The following is a 19,081-nucleotide window of genomic DNA, read 5'->3' as shown; positions in this document are numbered from 1 at the left end:
AGGTACACTCGATGCTTGAATTTGTTTAACCAAGCCAACCATTTTTCAACTTTTTCGTGCTTCCGGCTTCTATTTTATTTGCCCTTAAAGACACACTGCCACATTTCTGTAAAATTGTCTCACTATTTGTGACGTCGTTTAGAGTGGGAATGCGTTTTTCCAGTTTCTTTGCCAATCAAAAATGTGAAATTTTAGAATTCCTACCTACGAATGAAATAAATTAAAACTACTTATTAGCAATAGAAAACTCTTTGAACTAACTACAATTTTTTGCCCATTACTGAGCATATTTTAGCCAGTTTCAAAATGTTAAGGCTTGTAAAACTGAAATGCATTACATAAATGATAAATGTATAAAATTTTAATAATGTTTAGTGGTATATTTGAATTTTAAAGTAATAAAAATGTAGAAAACATTGTTATGACTTTGTGTGTATTCGTGTAGGCATCTGTGTGTGTTTGTGTACCCAAACAGAAAGTGTATAATTAAAACAAAGTTAAAATATGTAAATAACACCCGTTGCTTGATTTCATATGCATGGTTGCTACAGGACTAGAAAACCGGGAAATGTCAGGGAAATTAAAATGGTCAGGGAATTCCGGGAAATGTCAGGGAAAATTCTACGAATTCTGGAAATTTTAAAGTTGCTTATAATTCAAACAAAGCTTTGTTTTTATGCGCTCGTACCGCTACCGAACGACTCCGCTAAAAGGCTGCTGCTTAAGGCACACGGCAACTGTAACTTTTTTTTACTTGGTCTACGATTGTCTGTTGCAATAGGCTGATACAACAACCCACCATAACTTCTGGCCAATCCAGGCACTCGTTTGTTCACTAGCGAACCCGGTCTTCATTTGTTCGTGTTTTGATCCTTTTTAATTTGCCCTTGAGACTTTGTGTTTTGTTCCGTTCCATGAAAGAACTACAGAACGGGCATGGCATCGTTTATCTTTTGAAGGCTATTTTCATGTGGAATAAGCTTATTACGTGAATTTAAAGGCGTTGTTTCAGGTGAAGTTAGTTTTTGATGCGATCATAAGAAAATAAAGTGCATTTTAATAAAGAAGCAATACCAATTCTCATTTTGAAAACTACCAAGCTGATACGAAAACACGTGGCTTTTGTGTGCGGTTATGTTTTTGCATTTTTTCTAACTATTTTTTTAAATTTTTTTTCAACCGTTATAATCCGTGAGTTCTGTTGCGTGACACTTACATTGTGTATAAAAAAATATGCATAACTGAACATGTTTTTCCACAGAATCGTTAAGTTAATATTGTAAGAATGTAAGAGTAGGCCCTATTGCATGTTGTAATGCTGCTAATGTAATTCTCTAAGTAGGCCCGTTATATTGCTAGGTGTGAATTTGTAATAGTTTTTGTATTTGTGTAGTAATATTTTTTTAAGAATTCATAAACAATAATTTTTTAACCTAACCTGAAAATATTAATATGTACTTTTTTTTTTTTAGCATAGAGATGTCGAAGAAAATACTTTTAAGGAGAATTGGCTCAAAGAGTCACAGTTTCAGCATATCAAACCCTCTGCTAAAAACATAAATTCTGCGTACTGCACTTTGTGCTACTAAAGTATTCACAGCAATATGGGCCGAAGAGCTCTCACCAGCCATGTCGAAGGAAAAAAACACATTCCTTCGCAATTCTGCCATCAAAATAACACAATAAAAAAAAACTTATTTTACCTCAAGTTGAAATTTTTATATTACATTTAATCATATGCACGTTAATATTTATGGTATGTACTTCATAAGAAAGTCAGGGAATTTTTCTCTTCAATTTCTGGAAAACAGGGGAAAGTCAGGGAATTCTAAGATTCTATTTCTGTAGCAACCATGATATGGATTGACCCAGGCTTTGAACCACTTAATCTGGACTTAGTGCTCATAAACTTTAGTATACTCCAACATTTAAAAAAACTGGATTAAACTTGACACATGATATTTGTAGTTTTAAATACCTAAGTGGTGGGGTTTTTTTTTTTGCGGCAGGGATCACAGTTGTTTAGTTCCAGCGCAGGAAGAGTTGTTAACTTGTGTGGGGTTCGGCAGGCAAGTGTGATGAAGACTCCAGCAAAGAGCGAGTGTTGTATGAGCGTCGCCCCACGCTTCCTTCCAACTCGGTGCTGCACCAGGACAGGAGAGCCGGCGACGGCAGAGAAGGTGACGAAGACGAGGATGAAGATGACGACGATGACGACGAGGACGAAGATGACTTTGATTCGGGAATCCTGTTTGAGAAGGACGACATGGTGTTGCTGAGGAAGGATAATGGACAGGCGGTGGAGGTTGGCGTGGCCCACATCACCATCACATACGACGAGGATAATCAATTGGGCCACATCTATGCCCTGCACGATGATTTGGACCATCCCATCTTCGACATCTGCATCGATGACAACTGCACTGTTACGGTCAGTGTACAGTCGCATCTCTCTCTCTCTCTCTCTCTCTCTCTCTCACCCTTTCCCTCTCCAACTTTCTCTCTCACCCTTTCCCTCTCAAATTTTCTCTCACCCTTTCCTTCAAACCTTCTCTCTCTCACCCTATCCCTCCAACTTTCTCTCTCACCCTATCCCTCCAACTTTCTCTCTCACCCTTTCCCTCTCTAACTTTCTCTCTATAACCCTTTCCCTCTCAAATTTTCTCTCACCCTTTCCCTCTCAAATTTTCTCTCACCCTTTCCTTCAAACCTTCTCTCTCTCACCCTATCCTTCTCCAACTTTCTCTCTCACCCTATCCCTCTCCAACTTTCTCTCTCACCTTATCCTTCTCCAACTTTCTCACCCTTTCCCTCTCTAACTTTCTCTCTATAACCCTTTCCCTCTCAAATTTTCTCTCACCCTTTCCCTCTCAAATTTTCTCTCACCCTTTCCTTCAAACCTTCTCTCTCTCACCCTTTCCATCTCCAACTTTCTCTCTCTCACCCTTTCCCTCTCTAACTTTCTCTCTATAACCCTTTCCCTCTCAAATTTTCTCTCACCCTTTCCCTCTCAAATTTTCTCTCACCCTTTCCTTCAAACCTTCTCTCTCTCACCCTTTCCATCTCCAACTTTCTCTCTCTCACCCTTTCCCTCTCCAACTTTCTCTCACTCACCCTGCCCTCTCCATCTTTCTGTCTCTCTTGCTTCATCACCGACTCTCCATATCTCGCTCTCTCTTTCTCCATCTCGACTAATAATGAGATTTAGTTTCTGAACACCACATGTTCACCCTTGTTTTGATTCAAGTAGCTTCTTGATTGTGTGTGTCCTCTTGTCCTCTTCGCTGCAGGTGGATGGGAGCGTTGTCGAGTGGACGGGTCTCGACACTAACGCAGGTCACGAGGGCTTCTCCACCTTCTCCACGGACATGTCGAGCGTCACGGATGCCGAGGATTTCAGGAGTGCCGTGGAGCATGTACGGATATTTCCAACTTCCTTCCTCTTTCCTCCTTACATATTTTAAGTGTATCCTAAATAGTTATCTTAAATGTCAATAAGTTATAAGTTGCATATTTAATAGGGGTGTATAAATAGTGGACTTTGGTGGTCTGATAATTATTAACGGAATAGTAATATTTTTGAATTGAAGTCTAATAGATGTCATATTTTGTTTTGGTGTATTTTCATTCATAATACTAGTTGTAAACAAATGTTGTTTCAACACCCACAGATAGTTTCCAGTTGAATTTCTTGTGCAGCAACATTTGCTTACTCTGAGAACTTAAATGTGGCAATTAACTGGAGGAACTAACACTTCTTTCACCTTTAAAATAATACTTTTTTTTTTTTTTTTTTCATCATTAATTTGAGTTCCTTCTTAATGATAACATATTTTTCCTTATAATTTTTATTAAATTGAATAATTGCATGTTATTAGTCAGGTTCTACTGTGCCTCGCGGGTACAGTGAGCAAGTGACTAAGCTCCGATGCTCGCTTGTTGCAGTGCAAGACGCAGCCGAACCAGGACTATTACGATACTGATGCTGACGATGTCTGAACCAGCTCCCGTGTGCTGCTCCGAGTTGTTACTGATAAAGACTGAGATGAGAGACTCGTTCAATATAATAGGCATTTCCTATTATTTATTGTTTTGTACCTATAAAACCTACAGCTTGTTATCTTTAGTCTGTGCTGTCATCCTCTGGAATGTTTGCCTACAAAATTAGTTATCATGTTCAGGTTTAATGGTGAATATGTCTTTCTTGAGATGATGTTGCTTAAATTTGGCTGTAAACTATATAATAGTTGAGGATAATTCGAGATAAATACATTGTACCATTTGCCGTGCTAATTATAAATAGAACCTGTTTATGGCTGTACTGTGTATCATCACACTGAAATGTTATTTATTTAGTGCATTTCTTTGCTTTTGGTTTATACTATGGTGTAAGATGGATTTGTGAATCTGTTACTGATTGTAATCCACTGGAACCCCTTGAATCAAAAAAAAAATTTACCAACGTAGAATTTAGTCATATTTTAGGTTTATTAACAGCTAATGCACCAGGAATGTTATATACAGTCAGCCTGGAGGCACAAGGTATTTATGTATTTGTTATTATTGCCATATTTACCCACTCAAGTGTCGCCCCTGTGTATGGCTCGCATCTGCGATTTTGGGCCAAAAAAAAACTTAACATTTTCACTGAAAGGATTGTACCTTATAGCTCTAGTAGAATAAGAGTGAAATTTATATGGTCCATATTTCATCTTATAGTGGTGTTTAACACGGCATGGTTTGTGTCTCCCCCTTTTCATCTATTTTTTTCCCATAGCCTTCCCCAAAAGAGGAAAGATGGGCAGGCATGCTGTTCTAATTTTTTTTTTTTTCTTTTCCTGTTCCTCCTATAAACAAAGAAAGCCCTTTTAAGCAGTTTTATCATGAAATTTTGCAGTAGAAAGTGTGGGAGATCTCACGTCAAAAACAATGTTTGAATACAGTTGCGTCTCAAAAACCTGTCACGGTAGACTTCATGGTTGTGTACGATGTCGGTTCAAGAAGATTTAACGACAATTAGAGAGGGAGGGAGAACAGTGACCACAAGCACACGGTATCTCTTAACACTCTTGCTGGATTATTTTTAGATTTCCCCCTCCCTCTTGTCTAGCGCCAGCGTGGAGGCAGAGAGCCGCGTCACTTAACAGCAGACACCGCTAAGTGATGCAGTTCGTCATGTTTTACACGCACTGCTGAGCTATTTTAATCAAAACCATTTATACTTGCTTGTAAAATATTTATTAAAATCACAGACTAGTTATTTACGCACATATTTGACCACACAGTGCAATGATAAATTTTTACACCCAAAATGATAAAAATTTGCTAAAGGGTCACAGTACATAGTATTAAACAAAAAAATCTGCATAAAATGTACGGTACACCATAGTACTTGATTGAGGGACAGCGCAACCTTGGATAAGTTAAGTCTGTATAGAATAAGAAAATTGTCTTGACTTTCAATTGGTCTAGTGGTATCATTTTCCAGCCTTTGTTCAATGTTTATTATCTCACGTCACGCTATGTAAATTTCTTTAGGCTTCCGACAACGGTTACATCATTTTCTAGGTCCTCTAGCGAATGTTTCAGTACGTAGTCTTATCGCATCGGTTTAGGTTGGCTCAGATTATATGGAAGCTCGGATATTCGAGACACAATCGTGCTTACGTTTAGGACATGGGCGAATGGAAGCGAGGAAGGAGGGCTGTGATTCTCACCAGGAATAGTTTCCCAATTAGAGTAGGGTACCTCTGTTCGTAGCAACCAGCTCCTTGAGTGAAAAAGCGGTGCTGGCTACTTTGAAGTGTTGGAACTGATTACTGGGAATAAGGTGATAGGTGTCTCAAAATATTTTCTTTTAAGAACTAATAAAAAAATTATAATATTTTTATTTTTGAAGCAACAGGATTCAAAAGAATGCAGATCGGAAAAAAAAAATTGTTGAAATATTGCCCCCCGTACCCACTCCCTTTTCTTCTGAAAGATCCTTGCAGCAAGCTAGCCAATACAAATGTGAATGACACTTGATATGTAACAAATTTTATTTTTTATTTTAAAGAAAGCTTAGTAATGTGAACAGGTTTTCTTGTTGCACAGGTGTTGACTGAACAGTTTTGCATTTTCTGTCACATTCTGTGTTGTTTGTGTTTATCATGTACAGTTTACATAATTTTCAGTATTAGTATTAGGAATTAATTTTGAAATTATTTATAGAAACTTTTTTTAATATGTGGTTTATTCTGATGTGTGTATTCATTACTTCAGTGGTGGTAAGTTTTTCCTACGAGAAAAGTAAATATTTGTGTGTTGTAAAAATATGATGTATTTATAAATAATATTTCTTCCGAGTAAACTGCAACTATATTAGTGGTATTAGTTGTTGATTTTTGTGAACGAAACCGCCTCCTTTTTTTTTTATGGACAAAGAAAAACTGAAATGTTATCAGTAAAGATTAGGGCTGGGTTCACTATTTAAAAACACGAGCAGACTAATCACACCTCCAGACACATCTGCTAATTGGTTCACAGTGAAACTGGCATGTATTGGTAGTGTTGGTGGATAAATGTTTCTACATCTGTGGATTCTTCCTCGACAGCTCACCAGCCAGCTGTGGACACTAAAGAACTTGAGCTTTTATTTATTTAATTTTTTTTTTTTAATTTATAGCAAGTCACTTTACTAGATAATTACCATTATTTATTTTTTAAAGTAGGAATCCCATGAACAATGTAATATCTGTGTCGTGTCTTGCCACCATGAACAGTTCCAAACTGTTACCGCCCCTGTCATTGGCCGTTGCACGTGACTGTACTGTGTGTGGGTTTGAAATGCACACTACTTATTGTCCATGCTGTTATTTTTTCAGTTGTGAACTCAAACCCATGCTTAATCACGGTATGGGGTCTCTGAAGTAATGCATGGCTCCAATCTCCGACCTTGCATCCGATAAAAACTGCATCAATGGCAGCTTATTGACTATAGAACTCTCGCCTGTCTACAGTGTTTGGATTGCAATATACTTGTGCTGGATATTTTTTGTTGCGCTATTGAATGAGTAATCTGCTAATGTACAGTAAGATATGTGTGCATTGATCGCAGATTTTACATTTGCCCACCATCTACCGTTGTAGGTATGTATAATTTTCTGGAATATATAGTCAGATATTGTGGGTTGTATGTACATATTTTATTCTTAAGTGATGTCACAATTTGTGGGTGCAGTACATAGATGTCATTGCTCTTACACAAATTGAAACAACAAAAAGTATCCAGTTACTAATATTCCAGGTTTAGGATCAGTATAAGACATTATGTGTAATTTTGTTCTTGTCAAAGATGTTTTAATTCAGTGTATTAAATTGTTTCGTTGACATTTTTTTTTGTTTTATTGCAATGATTAGAACATAGTTCTACGAATAATTAATTCAACTGTTCTTACAAGGGGCGAGTCAGGGCTCGCAGATTTTGGCTTAAACTGAGAGTAGAAGCAGGTAGGTGCCCCTTTTTCCTAAGTACATCACCTGAGCGGGTGAGAACAGTGCTCTTTCAAGATATTAAACTGGAGTCCAGGGGAAATTTTTTTCATTAATCATGAAGTTCGTGGTGTGGTGGTCAAGAATTCTCTGTCTTCGGTTTCTTACCCACAATTAATTACAAAATTTAAATATATTTAAAATCTACACATTATTTTATTAGCAATAAAAAAATCAGAATGTTTTTTATAAAAAATAAAAAGCAGCGTACATGATTGTAATGTAATTTAACTTTAATATTGCAAGAGAAAAAAACTACCAGTAGGTATTGAACATGAGCTGGCATAGTAACTTTACCACGCTGCTAATGAGACAATTTTTTATAAATTTGAAACATGTGAGCCGTTCAATGTTTGATCTAGGAACATAATAAAACAGTGAAACCTCACAAATGCAAACATGGAGTAATAAATAAGGTATACTTACTCCATACTTGTGAGGCCTAAATAAGCAATAGGTAGACACTATTAGACATGCAGATATAATTAAGTAGGCCTTTGTTACAAATTAAGTACTACAGCATGCAATGCTAGCTTTTCCCACTGTTTAATTATAATGCACAAAGTACGTAATTCATTTAAATACCCCTGCCCATCAAAGTAAATGCCTACATGTATTTCAGAAAGACAAGAATATTTTTTTCCTGTAAGTGTGTGTTAATCAAAATATTTGTTTTCTAATCAGGTAAGTGCTTGCTGGCTAATCATTTTAATTGAGTCACTCCTCCCATTAAAAACAATTTACATTATTTTTAAGTACATTTAAATAAAAGTTTGAATTGCATTTTCAGATTAAATTAGTGTAAAAAAAAAATCCTGACCAAATTAGTTACATAATTTGGAATGCTATGCCCAAAACCTCTTATGTTAAAATAAATGTAGGGTATTAATATAAGATACTTTTACACAAATTTCTGCACAAATAAGCCCTTATTTTACCAATGTAATGTTTTCACAACTTTATTATCAAACGTGTCTCCAACTGTTTATGGTATATATAAAATTGCAGAGAATATACATAGTCACAAATTTAAATGTAAACAAAAAGAAAAGGCCTATCTGCAACTAGCTATTTCAAAAGAGGCAGAGTGAATCACTAATCCTGGTAATGATCAAAGTGGAACTGCCTATTCACATGTGATTCACTAATTGGCTGAAGCATAACGAATCACGGTATTCTACAACACGCTTTAGACATCAATAGTATGGAGAGTTTTTATCACTTAGTCTGATGGTAAGATCTTACAAGTTACAATCGTACAGAAAATACATTTGGCAGTGGGGTGTTTGCACGTCTGGAGTCCAGAGGGCCGCGGCTAGTCGCGTCTCTCCCCGTGGATGGTGACGTGGGCGCCCGGGTTGGCCAGCCCGCCCTTGCGCAGCGCCACGGACTCCTCGTAGGGCGGGGAGATGGGGGCCTGCTCCGGCTCCCTGCGCTCGTACAGCTGCAGCCTGTCCAGCTGCAACAGCACATCAACACCTGGTCTCTGGTCTCTGGTCTCCTAGCAACATTACAACATGGTTTACCTTTGTTTTTACGTGACGTCTAATAAATCGATGAATGCCGGCTGCACGCACGAAAAAGTGTCCCGTAACGCACATTGTCCCACTACGATGTGTCCCGTTACGCTCATTGTGCGCTTGAGCCGCATCTCTCTTCCACTCGGTTGGAACAACCATCGATTTGACTTTTCAATCATGTTTTCGTCGTTTGAATTATTATTTTAAGTAATTTTTGATGAAAAGGCAAGTTTCTATACCCCAAAATATAAACTATACTTTGACCTGTCTGTTTTCAGAGAATCTGTATTCCTTAAAATTGTAGTCATATATTTTTCGAACTCTATCCAATTATGTCTCTCTACATCTTATATCTACATCATCTATCTATATGTAGGGCCAAGGGTATATGGTGAAATAACAACATAAAGCACTGAAATGCAACAAAAATTATAACATACCGTACCTTCTGTTTAATCAACTCATATTACAAAAACTTTGATCTTTTAATACATTAAATTCGATAAATGTAAATTATTTAGCATGGAGTATTTACCAAAATGTATGGACTAAATAGATTAGAAAAAAAAATTTTTATATATTGCAGCTAATTTTTTTTTATAATGACATTGATTAATTTTTCAAATGAACATTAACTTGCCGATTTATTCGTATCGTTCCCAGTAGTTAAGACATGCTGATTACAAATTATTATATTGTAAAAAGTGCCTCCTTTATCAGTCAGAATGACAAATGTTTCGGTGAAGTAAGTATCGGTTGTATTTGTTGAAAATAGTGCTATCCAGAGTCAGGGGCTTAGCCGGGGGGGGGGGGGGGGGGGGGGGGGGGTGGGTTTATGGGTTCAACCCCCCCCCCCCTTCCCAACCATTAGCAAGAAAATCTTTAATTAATTTATTATTCATCACTCAAACAAATTTCATATTAAAATTAATAAATTTTTTACCATTACAATATTTAGATTCAAGTGCCGAAAAATGCTAAAATGGCACTATTTTACAGCTTAAAATCCAAATTTTCCCGGGGGGGGGGGGGGGTTGGACCCCCGGACCCCCCCGCTTTAATACGGGGGGGCCATGCTTCTTAACACCCCCCATACACAAATCCTGGCTACGCCACTGTCCAGAGTTCACAAGAAATTAGAAAATGGCACCGAACCTGTTGTTTCACAAATGAGACCCTGAGCTGGAGTTCGTCGGAGTGGACCGACCTGCAAGGGGTAGGAGGTGTCGGAGTCGAAGGAGGACAGGTCCCCGCACACCATGAAGGGCAGCACGCAGCGCGTCGCACCGCCCAGCGCGCCCCAGTCGCACGGCCGCTCGTCCAGCAGGGGGCTCACCATGGTGGGCACGAAGCCCTCGGGGGGCGCGTACCGCTCGCACACCACGTACGCCTCTGCACACAAGCCCTCGTACCCTGCTCACTTGCCTCTGCACACGCCCCCTTCTCTCCAGCCCACCTCGTTCAACACTACCTTCTACCTAGGGCCATGCAGCATATTTCACAAAAAGATTCCGAGACTAGCTGAAAGTTAAAACACTGTGCCATCGTCTGTGTTTCGTGATCAGGTGAGTTTCTCCCAGGTGCACGTCGGTTGTTACAGCACCGATCGCAGTCATTCAGCGCGGAAGCAAACGCGTCCCGAGTGGCTCGGTCAACAACAAGGGAACGACTTCTCTCGCTAGACGGACGCCAATCACAAGGAAGAAACCACAGGTACGGGTATACCTTGTTGCAGTTTAATAGGCGTTTAAATCTTTTCGCGAAAAATGCCTCTGCCCCTACTTATACCCTGCTCACTTGGCGTGGTAAGAAACTGACATTAAGTTTGCATGCAATTAACTAATATAAATAAAATAATAAATAATGAATAAACTGAACTGATATAAATACAGTTAGTAAAGATAAACTCAATCAAATTTAAAAATTTAAACATATACTCAGTAATTAATGTTAATATAACCACATTTATAAAATCTTTCAATTTGGTAAAATAATCTAGAACTATTTCAATTATTTTTAAATAATAATGTTATAATTTAAAATGCAAATAAACTATACATGCGAAACAACCTCGCAAACACACCCATGAAAATGGCCAGGATACTTCAAAACCTCCCTCTGCCAGCGACAATGGAAGCTTACAAGCAACCTGACATATTATATAAATACACTTGAAAATATTTTTAAAACAATTTCTATCACAAATATTCATATTAAATATTTTTTTTTTTAATTATATTGACCAGTATTCAATATCAATCACTAAATTATATAAAATTTAAAAGCTCATAATTTTTATTTGTCTGTAGCCTATTTTCACCATGTCAATTTTAGTATGGTATGCGCACATCATAAAAATTAATCCCCATTGTGTTTTCATATCATGCCTATACAAGTATAACTTCAAAAATATTGGCTTGTCTAAAAATTCATAGAGATGTTAAATAATGCAAGTGTTGCATATCGGGGCAGAATTCTAAAACCTTGTTAAATTCACAATTAATTTAATTGCACATGGTAATTTAATTGCACATGTACGTGGTGCTTGATCTGTAACGACTGTGGTAGGGATGACACTTAACGTTCCACCCGCTAAGCACGAGCAGCACTGACCGATGCTGGAGTTGCGGGAGCTGCGCGGCTTGGCCACCGTCACCCGCTCGAAGAACAGCTTCATCTGCGCGTAGAGCAGCGACACGTCGCGGCCTCGGAAGATCTTGGCCACGAACGTGCCCCCCGGCCGGAGGACGTGCGACGTGATGTTGAACGCGGCCAGCAGCAGCTGCGACTGGATGTACTCGTCGATGTCGTGCAGGCCGGTCACTGCGGCAGAGGTCTCAGGGCTACCAACACTGCCCAGCGCCACAGGTCCACTGTTCTGTCAGGGTTCCTCCGTCCAGTCGGCAGTTGGCGTGTGCCACTCGATGAAATGTTCCCACTGAAATTCCACTATCCAAATTTTCTCAGCTAAACCTGAATCATTTAAGTTGTACCAGAAATTGAAAATAACAACAAAACAAAAAAAAATATTCAGAATGGTTTAGTTTAAAATATTACTGCATTAACCACATAAAAATGTTCATTAGCAATATTGCAGGGATGTAATTTTCCCGCTAACATTGTACTAAGATTATTCTTAACGTAAAAAATTTTAAGCTAGTATTTTTCTAACCAAAACTATAATTATTATTATTTCAAGTCAAATCATTGAGCTGAGGTTTTACCTCACCCACTATGATTCCACATATTTATGAGGAAGTATTTGTAACAAGGTTCACAGAACATGAGTCTCTCCGAGCTGAGGAACACGGGGGCAACTTGTCGGCGGCCACGATGCAACTAGACCAACCGATCGTTTTAATCATAATTACATGCACAAATGTCAAAAATCATCTTATCAGGTATACTTATTTTCTTTCATTTTAACATCATAATCGGAGGGTTTTTCTAAAGCTAAGGTAGCTTGGCTTCTGGGTTGCAGCCGTGTCCTTGGCGAATAATTCACCGACGTTCCAGTCAACATTGCAGTCGCCATCATCGGGGAGCAGTTGCCAGTTTTCTAAGGCTAGTTTCGCGTAAAATATTAAAAACGAATGCTTGAACCTAACGACCTCAAGACGGCGAAGCGCCGGCGGGGTTGGCTCACCGTCCGGAGCCCCGTCACACACCACCAGGTCGGCCTGCCCGCCCTCGAAGTGCGCCACGATGGTCTGTGCCGTGCTCAGCTTGGTGATGTCCCCCTGGATGGTGACCACGCCCGGCAGGGGCGCCATCTCCTGGATGTCCACCGCCACAATCTTCACCTGGTCCGCGCCCGGCCCCGCCCTGCAACACGCGGGGCTCCCTGGGGCCTCCACACGACGAGCTGTTCACACGGCACGGCTGTTGTCCTCTCTTCAACGTCATTCCTTCTCAACACTCAGATGGCGACGCAGCACTCGCCACTTCTTCCCGTGTATCAGTCAGTGGTGTAGCCAGGATTTGTGTATGGGGGGTGTTAAGAAGCATGGCCCCCCTCGTATTAAAGCGGGGGGTTTGGGGGGGTCCTCCCCCAGGAAAATTTGGATTTTAAGGTGTAAAATAGTGCTATTTTAACAGTTTTAGGTTCTTAAATTTAAATATTGTAATGGTAAAAATTTTATAATTTTAATATGAAATTTTTTTGAGTGATGAATAAGAAATTAATTAGGCTAAAGATGTGGTGCAAGGGGAGGGGGGGATTGAACCCCTAAACACCCCCCCCCCCCCCCCGCCCTGGCTACGCCCCTGATATCAGTGTGTCAGTCCATAAATTCACATTAAAAACTTTCCATGTAATAAATCACGCCACATCCAGTTAGGCTACGTGCGAGGGAAGAAAAAAAATATGTATCGGTTTTAAAAGCAGACTGGCGCTTATTACAGGTGTCGGCGGTAGCTTTTAACCCGACTGTAAATCCTTTAGTCTTTGGAAGCTCGCAAAACCAAACCTGTGTCTGAATTACAGCATCACTTGACTGCACATTCCAACAAAACATGTTTAAAAGAAGACAGGGTAGTAGTCATCCAAGGCACTAAGCTCAGTGCAAAATATATTTAAGTTAGGACTGATTAGCGTATAAAAATTATCTTTGAATATACCATCAGAAAACAAACCCGGACAATAAGTCTAGGATCGCCTGACGAGGACCTTCGCGAACTGGCCCGAATGTTCATGAACAGAAGAAAAGTTTGAATCGAAAGCCAGTAAGTTTCAATTTTTCAGGATATTTAATTTATATACAGCTTAAATCTTTTTAAAACATTCACTTGTAGCTCTAGTTAGGCTAAAGGTATGTGTGAGAAATGTTCCCACATTATAAAATCTACAGTTGGAGATATTTAAATAAACGAATTAAGCACATTTACGTTAACTTCTCTATAATTTGGCAACGGAGGTGTGGAGTCTCGTAAGGAAAGGTACTGTTACGCGTAACGCACATCCGCTTCACGTACCGTAGCTTCTTGGAAAGCACCTGGCTCCAACTGCCCGGGGCAGCGCACAGATCCACCGCCCGAACCACCCCTGCAACGACAACACATCATCCCTCGTCCAATTGCAAAAAAGGTTCAGTGTTGAACGTACACTTCTTCAACAGAAGATGAACAAACCAAAAAAAAAAAAAAATTTTTTTCATCATCTACAGTTAAAACCATTATTCCCCTGCATTCATAATATTACAATTTTATTTCTTGCTGGATTATTTGTTATAATTATTCCTACTATTTCTTACCAATTTTTTTTGGTATTCATTGTATTTAATTTTTCTGTACAATTTTTAAAAATTTTATTTCCATTTTATTTATTTGGAAGTTTGCTCAGTTTATGATTCTAATAGAAGATTCGCTCATGGGTAGAAGGATTCACAATTTTCAGGACACTGTATTTTATCCAATGCCAGTGTCTTTATAATATAAAAGCCACTGTATGGATGAACAAAAATTTTAATTCTATTTCTGGATGTAGGATATATAATTGAGTTTCATAACGATTTTAGAATTAGAGACTGTGAAAATTTGTGTGTAACTACACAATTTGAATATTTTTTTAATGAATTCATGGTGCATTGCATATTTCTCCTGACGAATGTCAATGCTTGCACGAGCCATGCTAAGAATTTGCACAAGGTTAACTTCAGTTTACTAGGGTGACTACACAAATCTGTAATAAAATTTCCCTGACTTTTCCCTAACCAATATTTCAAATATTTTGACTATTTTTTATTTGTATATAATTTACCTGTGCTGCAATTTTCTGAAAGAAAAAAAAGAAAATCCAGCTCTACCACGCTCACGGCTGGGCTAGTTCTGTGTTATATATCAACTGAACCTCCCACAAGCCATTTTACAATATGTACTAACTACGACACACCAAGACATAATCTGAAAAAAAAATATTTTTCACAGTCTAAGTGATGGCAGACAGTAGCATAACCTCACGTTTTGACTTTTACAAGTAAGAAAAACCACTTGTAATAGTTTAATTTATTAAAATTAGAATTTACATCTGCAATTTGGCTACCACAACTCTTCCCCCTTTTCTTTTGGTCTTCTACGTAGGTCTTTCGCACTCATGCTTACAATACCTTCTTTTCAAGCCCATTCCACTCCCGCCTGTTGTCACAATTCATGGACTAAACTCTCTCTGTACACAATTCTCTGCAACCTAGGTTACCTCTCAACTGCCCATTTATGACCTTTCCACCTTCCTCATGTGTAGTGTTTCCCACCCCAGTTCTCTGATTGTCACTGGTCTACGCGTCTCCCCCTTTCCGTTCCCTTCTCCAATATAGACCCATCATCCATCTCACCACCCTACTCTAGCGCTCGTATTGCGATGACCAGTCCGCGGCAGATACTCCATCGGCCTGACCAACCAGGCGAATACCTTATCTGTGCCTTCCTGTTTCCTTCAATATCCCGCCAATCACCTCCGACTCTTTCTTCCTTTTCTTTACTAACCCGCTGTACCTGCTTGCCCCATTCCGGGTTGCCCTCTTCCGTAAAAAAAACTGATATAATGCTCGGGGTAGTGAAAAAATTAATTTCGTTAATTTATCCCACATTTACCATAATTTTTACGTCACAATTGTGCTTGTACAATGTGTGCGCGTGATATTGTGGACGTACCCACACTGCCAACTTGGTCATTTGATTATTTAACTGACAATTTTATAGTTACAACTAGTACATGCTGCTATCCCTGACTTTTTAAATGCATACTGAACATGCAACAGAAATATATATATACAATCACCTTCAAAAATTTTGAATTCTTCATCAATTTGCAACAACTTAAAAGCACTCCGGGCCCTCCAACCATCTTCCTTGGCCATTCGATAATATACATCGCGTTTGTCCTTAGAACATGAAGACCTGACCATTTCTTTTCTTTCTTGAATACCACAGATCAAGAAAGTTTTTATAGCTTTAAATATTCAGATCCAGTGTTCAAAAAATTCTGAAATCTTGTGTCACAAGTGCGGTTAAAGGATGGAGCACTGTTTATTTACTGTCTGGCCGTCGGTCAAACTTAATTTTGGGTGGTGGCAAGGTATAAATGATAATACTGAAAGTGGTAATAAAACAATAAAAAGATAATTCAACATTCCTTAAAAGAGTATCACATCATGTTAATATTGCTCGTTTTGTTAGATATTTGGTAAGAATTGTTTCAATGAAATCTGTCATCACCCGCAGCCTGTTGGTTCAAAACCTGGGGTAGGCCTGAAAAGGGTCTCTGAATGATAGAACTATATGGAACGCATGTTTTGTTGCTGTTTAGGCTGGCAGCGATACAATTTAAGGTGCATGCCTTGCGCCGACAGGACAATAGGATACTTACAAATTAAATTGTCAAGTTAAATGATATGTTACATGAAATAATACACTAATCGAACATGCTGCAGTTCAAGTTACATGTTTGTGTCATACTGTAAGAGTGGTAGCTGGCAAAGTTACAAAGATACTGGACGAGACAGAAAATTACACACTAATATTAAAGTGACGGTTTTGAGAGTTAAAATATACACCTTGCACTATACATTACTTGAGATGAGACCTGCTGACAGTCTTGCAAGGGTATTTACTGATGTAAGCCAGTACTGTGAAATTGATGGAATAACTATTGACTTTAGCCAGCTATGGTGAGCCGCGAATTTACATTAGTGCGGTGGTGAGATTGCGAGCAGATGGGGTCGTAAAATCCTTTGAAAAGAACCGGATGAGGCTCGCGAGCCACGGTCTGCCAACCCCTGACCAAGTCACACCATGGTAATTACCTCATGGTGATGACTGAGTATCCAAAAAGCCTTGAGGCCAATCAACTCATCATCATACGTTCCAAATAATCTACTTTTCTTATGTTTGTACCCACACGCAAACAAAACTACAAAAATTTAAAAAATATATAAAGGATTTGCCATTACTACTGAAAAAAATTGAATTATGCATGTGAAACAAAAAAAAATCTAACCTGGCGTGAAATGTTAAAACAATGTCCAAATCACATGAAGGGATATAAAACAAAACAATGTTCCCTGCCCTTTTTTGAGAATTGATATTTACAATTACCTGGAAATGCTCTAGTATTTGAAAATCTCACATTCAGATAGATGTCCATAGTTGTAAAAAAGATTATGTTTGTGTATAGTAAAACTGTTATCACTTTGGCAGGTAAAATATGTGTCGGTCACTATAATACAGTTATAAATATAATTTTAAAATGTATTGTGTCAAAAATATGTTAGGATAGTACTATTAAAAAAATATTGTAGTAGGTACATATTTACACGTATTTACAATTTATTCTCTTTTGGCCAATATACTCTAGCAGTACAACTTAAGGTATAATTTCACTTTAGCTCCTTGCTGTCGATTTATCTAATACTCTCCTCAGCATATTGCAAAGCCAAATATTCTCTTCCTCTAGCTCTTTGTGTGTCAACTGCAATTCGATGTATTTCTTAGCCGCTTTCGAGAAACGCCCAGCAAAATTCCTCAGTTTTTGAGTTGTTCCAACAGGTGTATCCACAAATGTATTCGGCGGTATTCCTTCACTCGTAGGTTCTGCTGCAACTTCTGTAAAAGGAGTAACTTTTTCTTCTTCTGTCTCAAACTTCCTGCAGTTGGCTGCTACCTTAAGCATGTCCTCCCCTTTCTTCAGGAGGTTCTCTAGGCATTTAATTGTGTTGTTGCTCACATTACACATCGACATCAATGCACAGTTGTCTTCATTTTGCTGGACTTTAAGCGTATGCATTGCCTGGGAATAGCATTTGAAGAGGAAGTATCTCTGGTTACTTAGTTCAATAACAGTTTTTTCATCATCCCCAATTGGCTCAGAAAGGTGCAGTTTCATAGTTTGTACATAGCCTTTAAGGCTAACTATAGTAGCTGCTTGTCTTTTTATCTCTTTGAAGAGAAAGTCATCTTTATCCTTCAGCTTGGTGTACTCGGATAACAGCTCTCCCACTTTTAAATGGTAATCTTGGTACACTTTTCTATGACTTTTCATTATATTCTGAAGCTTTCTGTTGAAGCTTGCGACCATGAAATCGAACTTATCTTCGTTAATTTTTTGTTCTATCAGTAATGCAGAACGAGCCTCTTCCTCGAGCATGTTGACCCACTTCTCATATCGAGTCGCTAAAGCTCGATTTATAATCTTCATATTAAAATCATTTTTTTCGCTTTCATTTGCTTGTGTCTTCAAGAATTCTTTTAAGTTGTCTGCCATTTCTTGAACTCTCTCTGTATAATGGTTATGCATTTCGTCTAAATGTCGATTGAAATGTACGATGTGGTAGTCAATTACTTCTAAGTGTTCTTTAAACCTTAAAAGATAGTGTTCATCGATTTGGTCGAGCTGCCACAGTAGTATTTCCTCAATCATAGACCTCAGATCGAGTGTTCTGTCATAGTATGCCTGCACTTCTTGAGCTACCTGTCTCGCCTCTTGCAGCTTGATTTTAGTTGCGAGTTCCAGCATGGGCTTCTTATGTGTTTTCAGTTTTAACGACCGTATTTCCAGTTCCAGTTTTAGGTTCTCCCGCTGTTGGAATTGCTCGCGTTCTTTAGCTAACCGTAGTTTCTCTGCTCTCTTAGCTGCCTTACGAGCCTTTTTCGTTACCTTTTTATTGTCTTCCATGATTAGTTATGTACTTGCTTCTTCACAAACTTCAATAATTTATTATTCTTAAAATATTTGTTTCAATAAAAAGGGTTAATTAAGTAATGTTCTGATATTTATAAAATATAGAATGCAATGTCTACACCATAGAAAAATAAAGTGTTACACATAGGAAAGATGTAAAAACACTACCAAAAAAAGTTAACAATTGTCATAATTTATAAAGAAAGGGTAATCCATAGAGTTAAGAAAGACTATTCCGTAAGGCTGATCCATATACATTGGATAACTCCAGAAATTGATGAAGAGAGGGTGGATTGACATGGGGTGTTTTTAATTTGTACATTGAAAATACTGCTTTCTCGCGAACACACAGCTA

General features: G+C 38.4%; 2 protein-coding genes across 3 annotated transcripts in view; one reads left to right on the top strand and one right to left on the bottom strand.

The window, feature by feature from the left end:
* The window catches only part of LOC134537403 (E3 SUMO-protein ligase RanBP2), a 55,673-nt gene extending 49,304 nt beyond the window's left edge, over positions 1-6,369 (top strand). For both annotated transcript variants that reach the window (XM_063377782.1, XM_063377781.1), the window contains exons 31-33: positions 2,070-2,431; positions 3,291-3,416; positions 3,946-6,369. In XM_063377782.1, coding sequence (XP_063233852.1) covers positions 2,070-2,431; positions 3,291-3,416; positions 3,946-3,999 — 542 coding nt within the window. In that variant the 3' untranslated portion in view covers positions 4,000-6,369. The remainder of the gene's footprint in view (positions 1-2,069; positions 2,432-3,290; positions 3,417-3,945) is intronic.
* Positions 6,370-8,465: 2,096 nt separating this feature from the next.
* Positions 8,466-16,106, bottom strand: LOC134537405 (tRNA (cytidine(32)/guanosine(34)-2'-O)-methyltransferase-like). The gene is made up of 6 exons (XM_063377783.1): positions 15,829-16,106; positions 14,028-14,097; positions 12,700-12,878; positions 11,667-11,876; positions 10,261-10,445; positions 8,466-8,992 (listed from the first exon to the last, which is right to left on the bottom strand). Exons 1-6 carry the CDS (start codon positions 15,953-15,955, stop codon positions 8,849-8,851), a joined length of 915 nt encoding a protein of 304 aa, XP_063233853.1. The 5' UTR covers positions 15,956-16,106; the 3' UTR covers positions 8,466-8,848.
* Positions 16,107-19,081: the final 2,975 nt, after the last annotated feature.

The sequence above is a fragment of the Bacillus rossius genome, chromosome 12 (genome assembly GCF_032445375.1).
Source record: "Bacillus rossius redtenbacheri isolate Brsri chromosome 12, Brsri_v3, whole genome shotgun sequence".
In the NCBI taxonomy this organism is placed as follows: domain Eukaryota; kingdom Metazoa; phylum Arthropoda; class Insecta; order Phasmatodea; family Bacillidae; genus Bacillus; species Bacillus rossius.
Note: the sequence above shows the minus strand (reverse complement) of the source record. Positions and strands in the feature narration are given on the sequence as shown.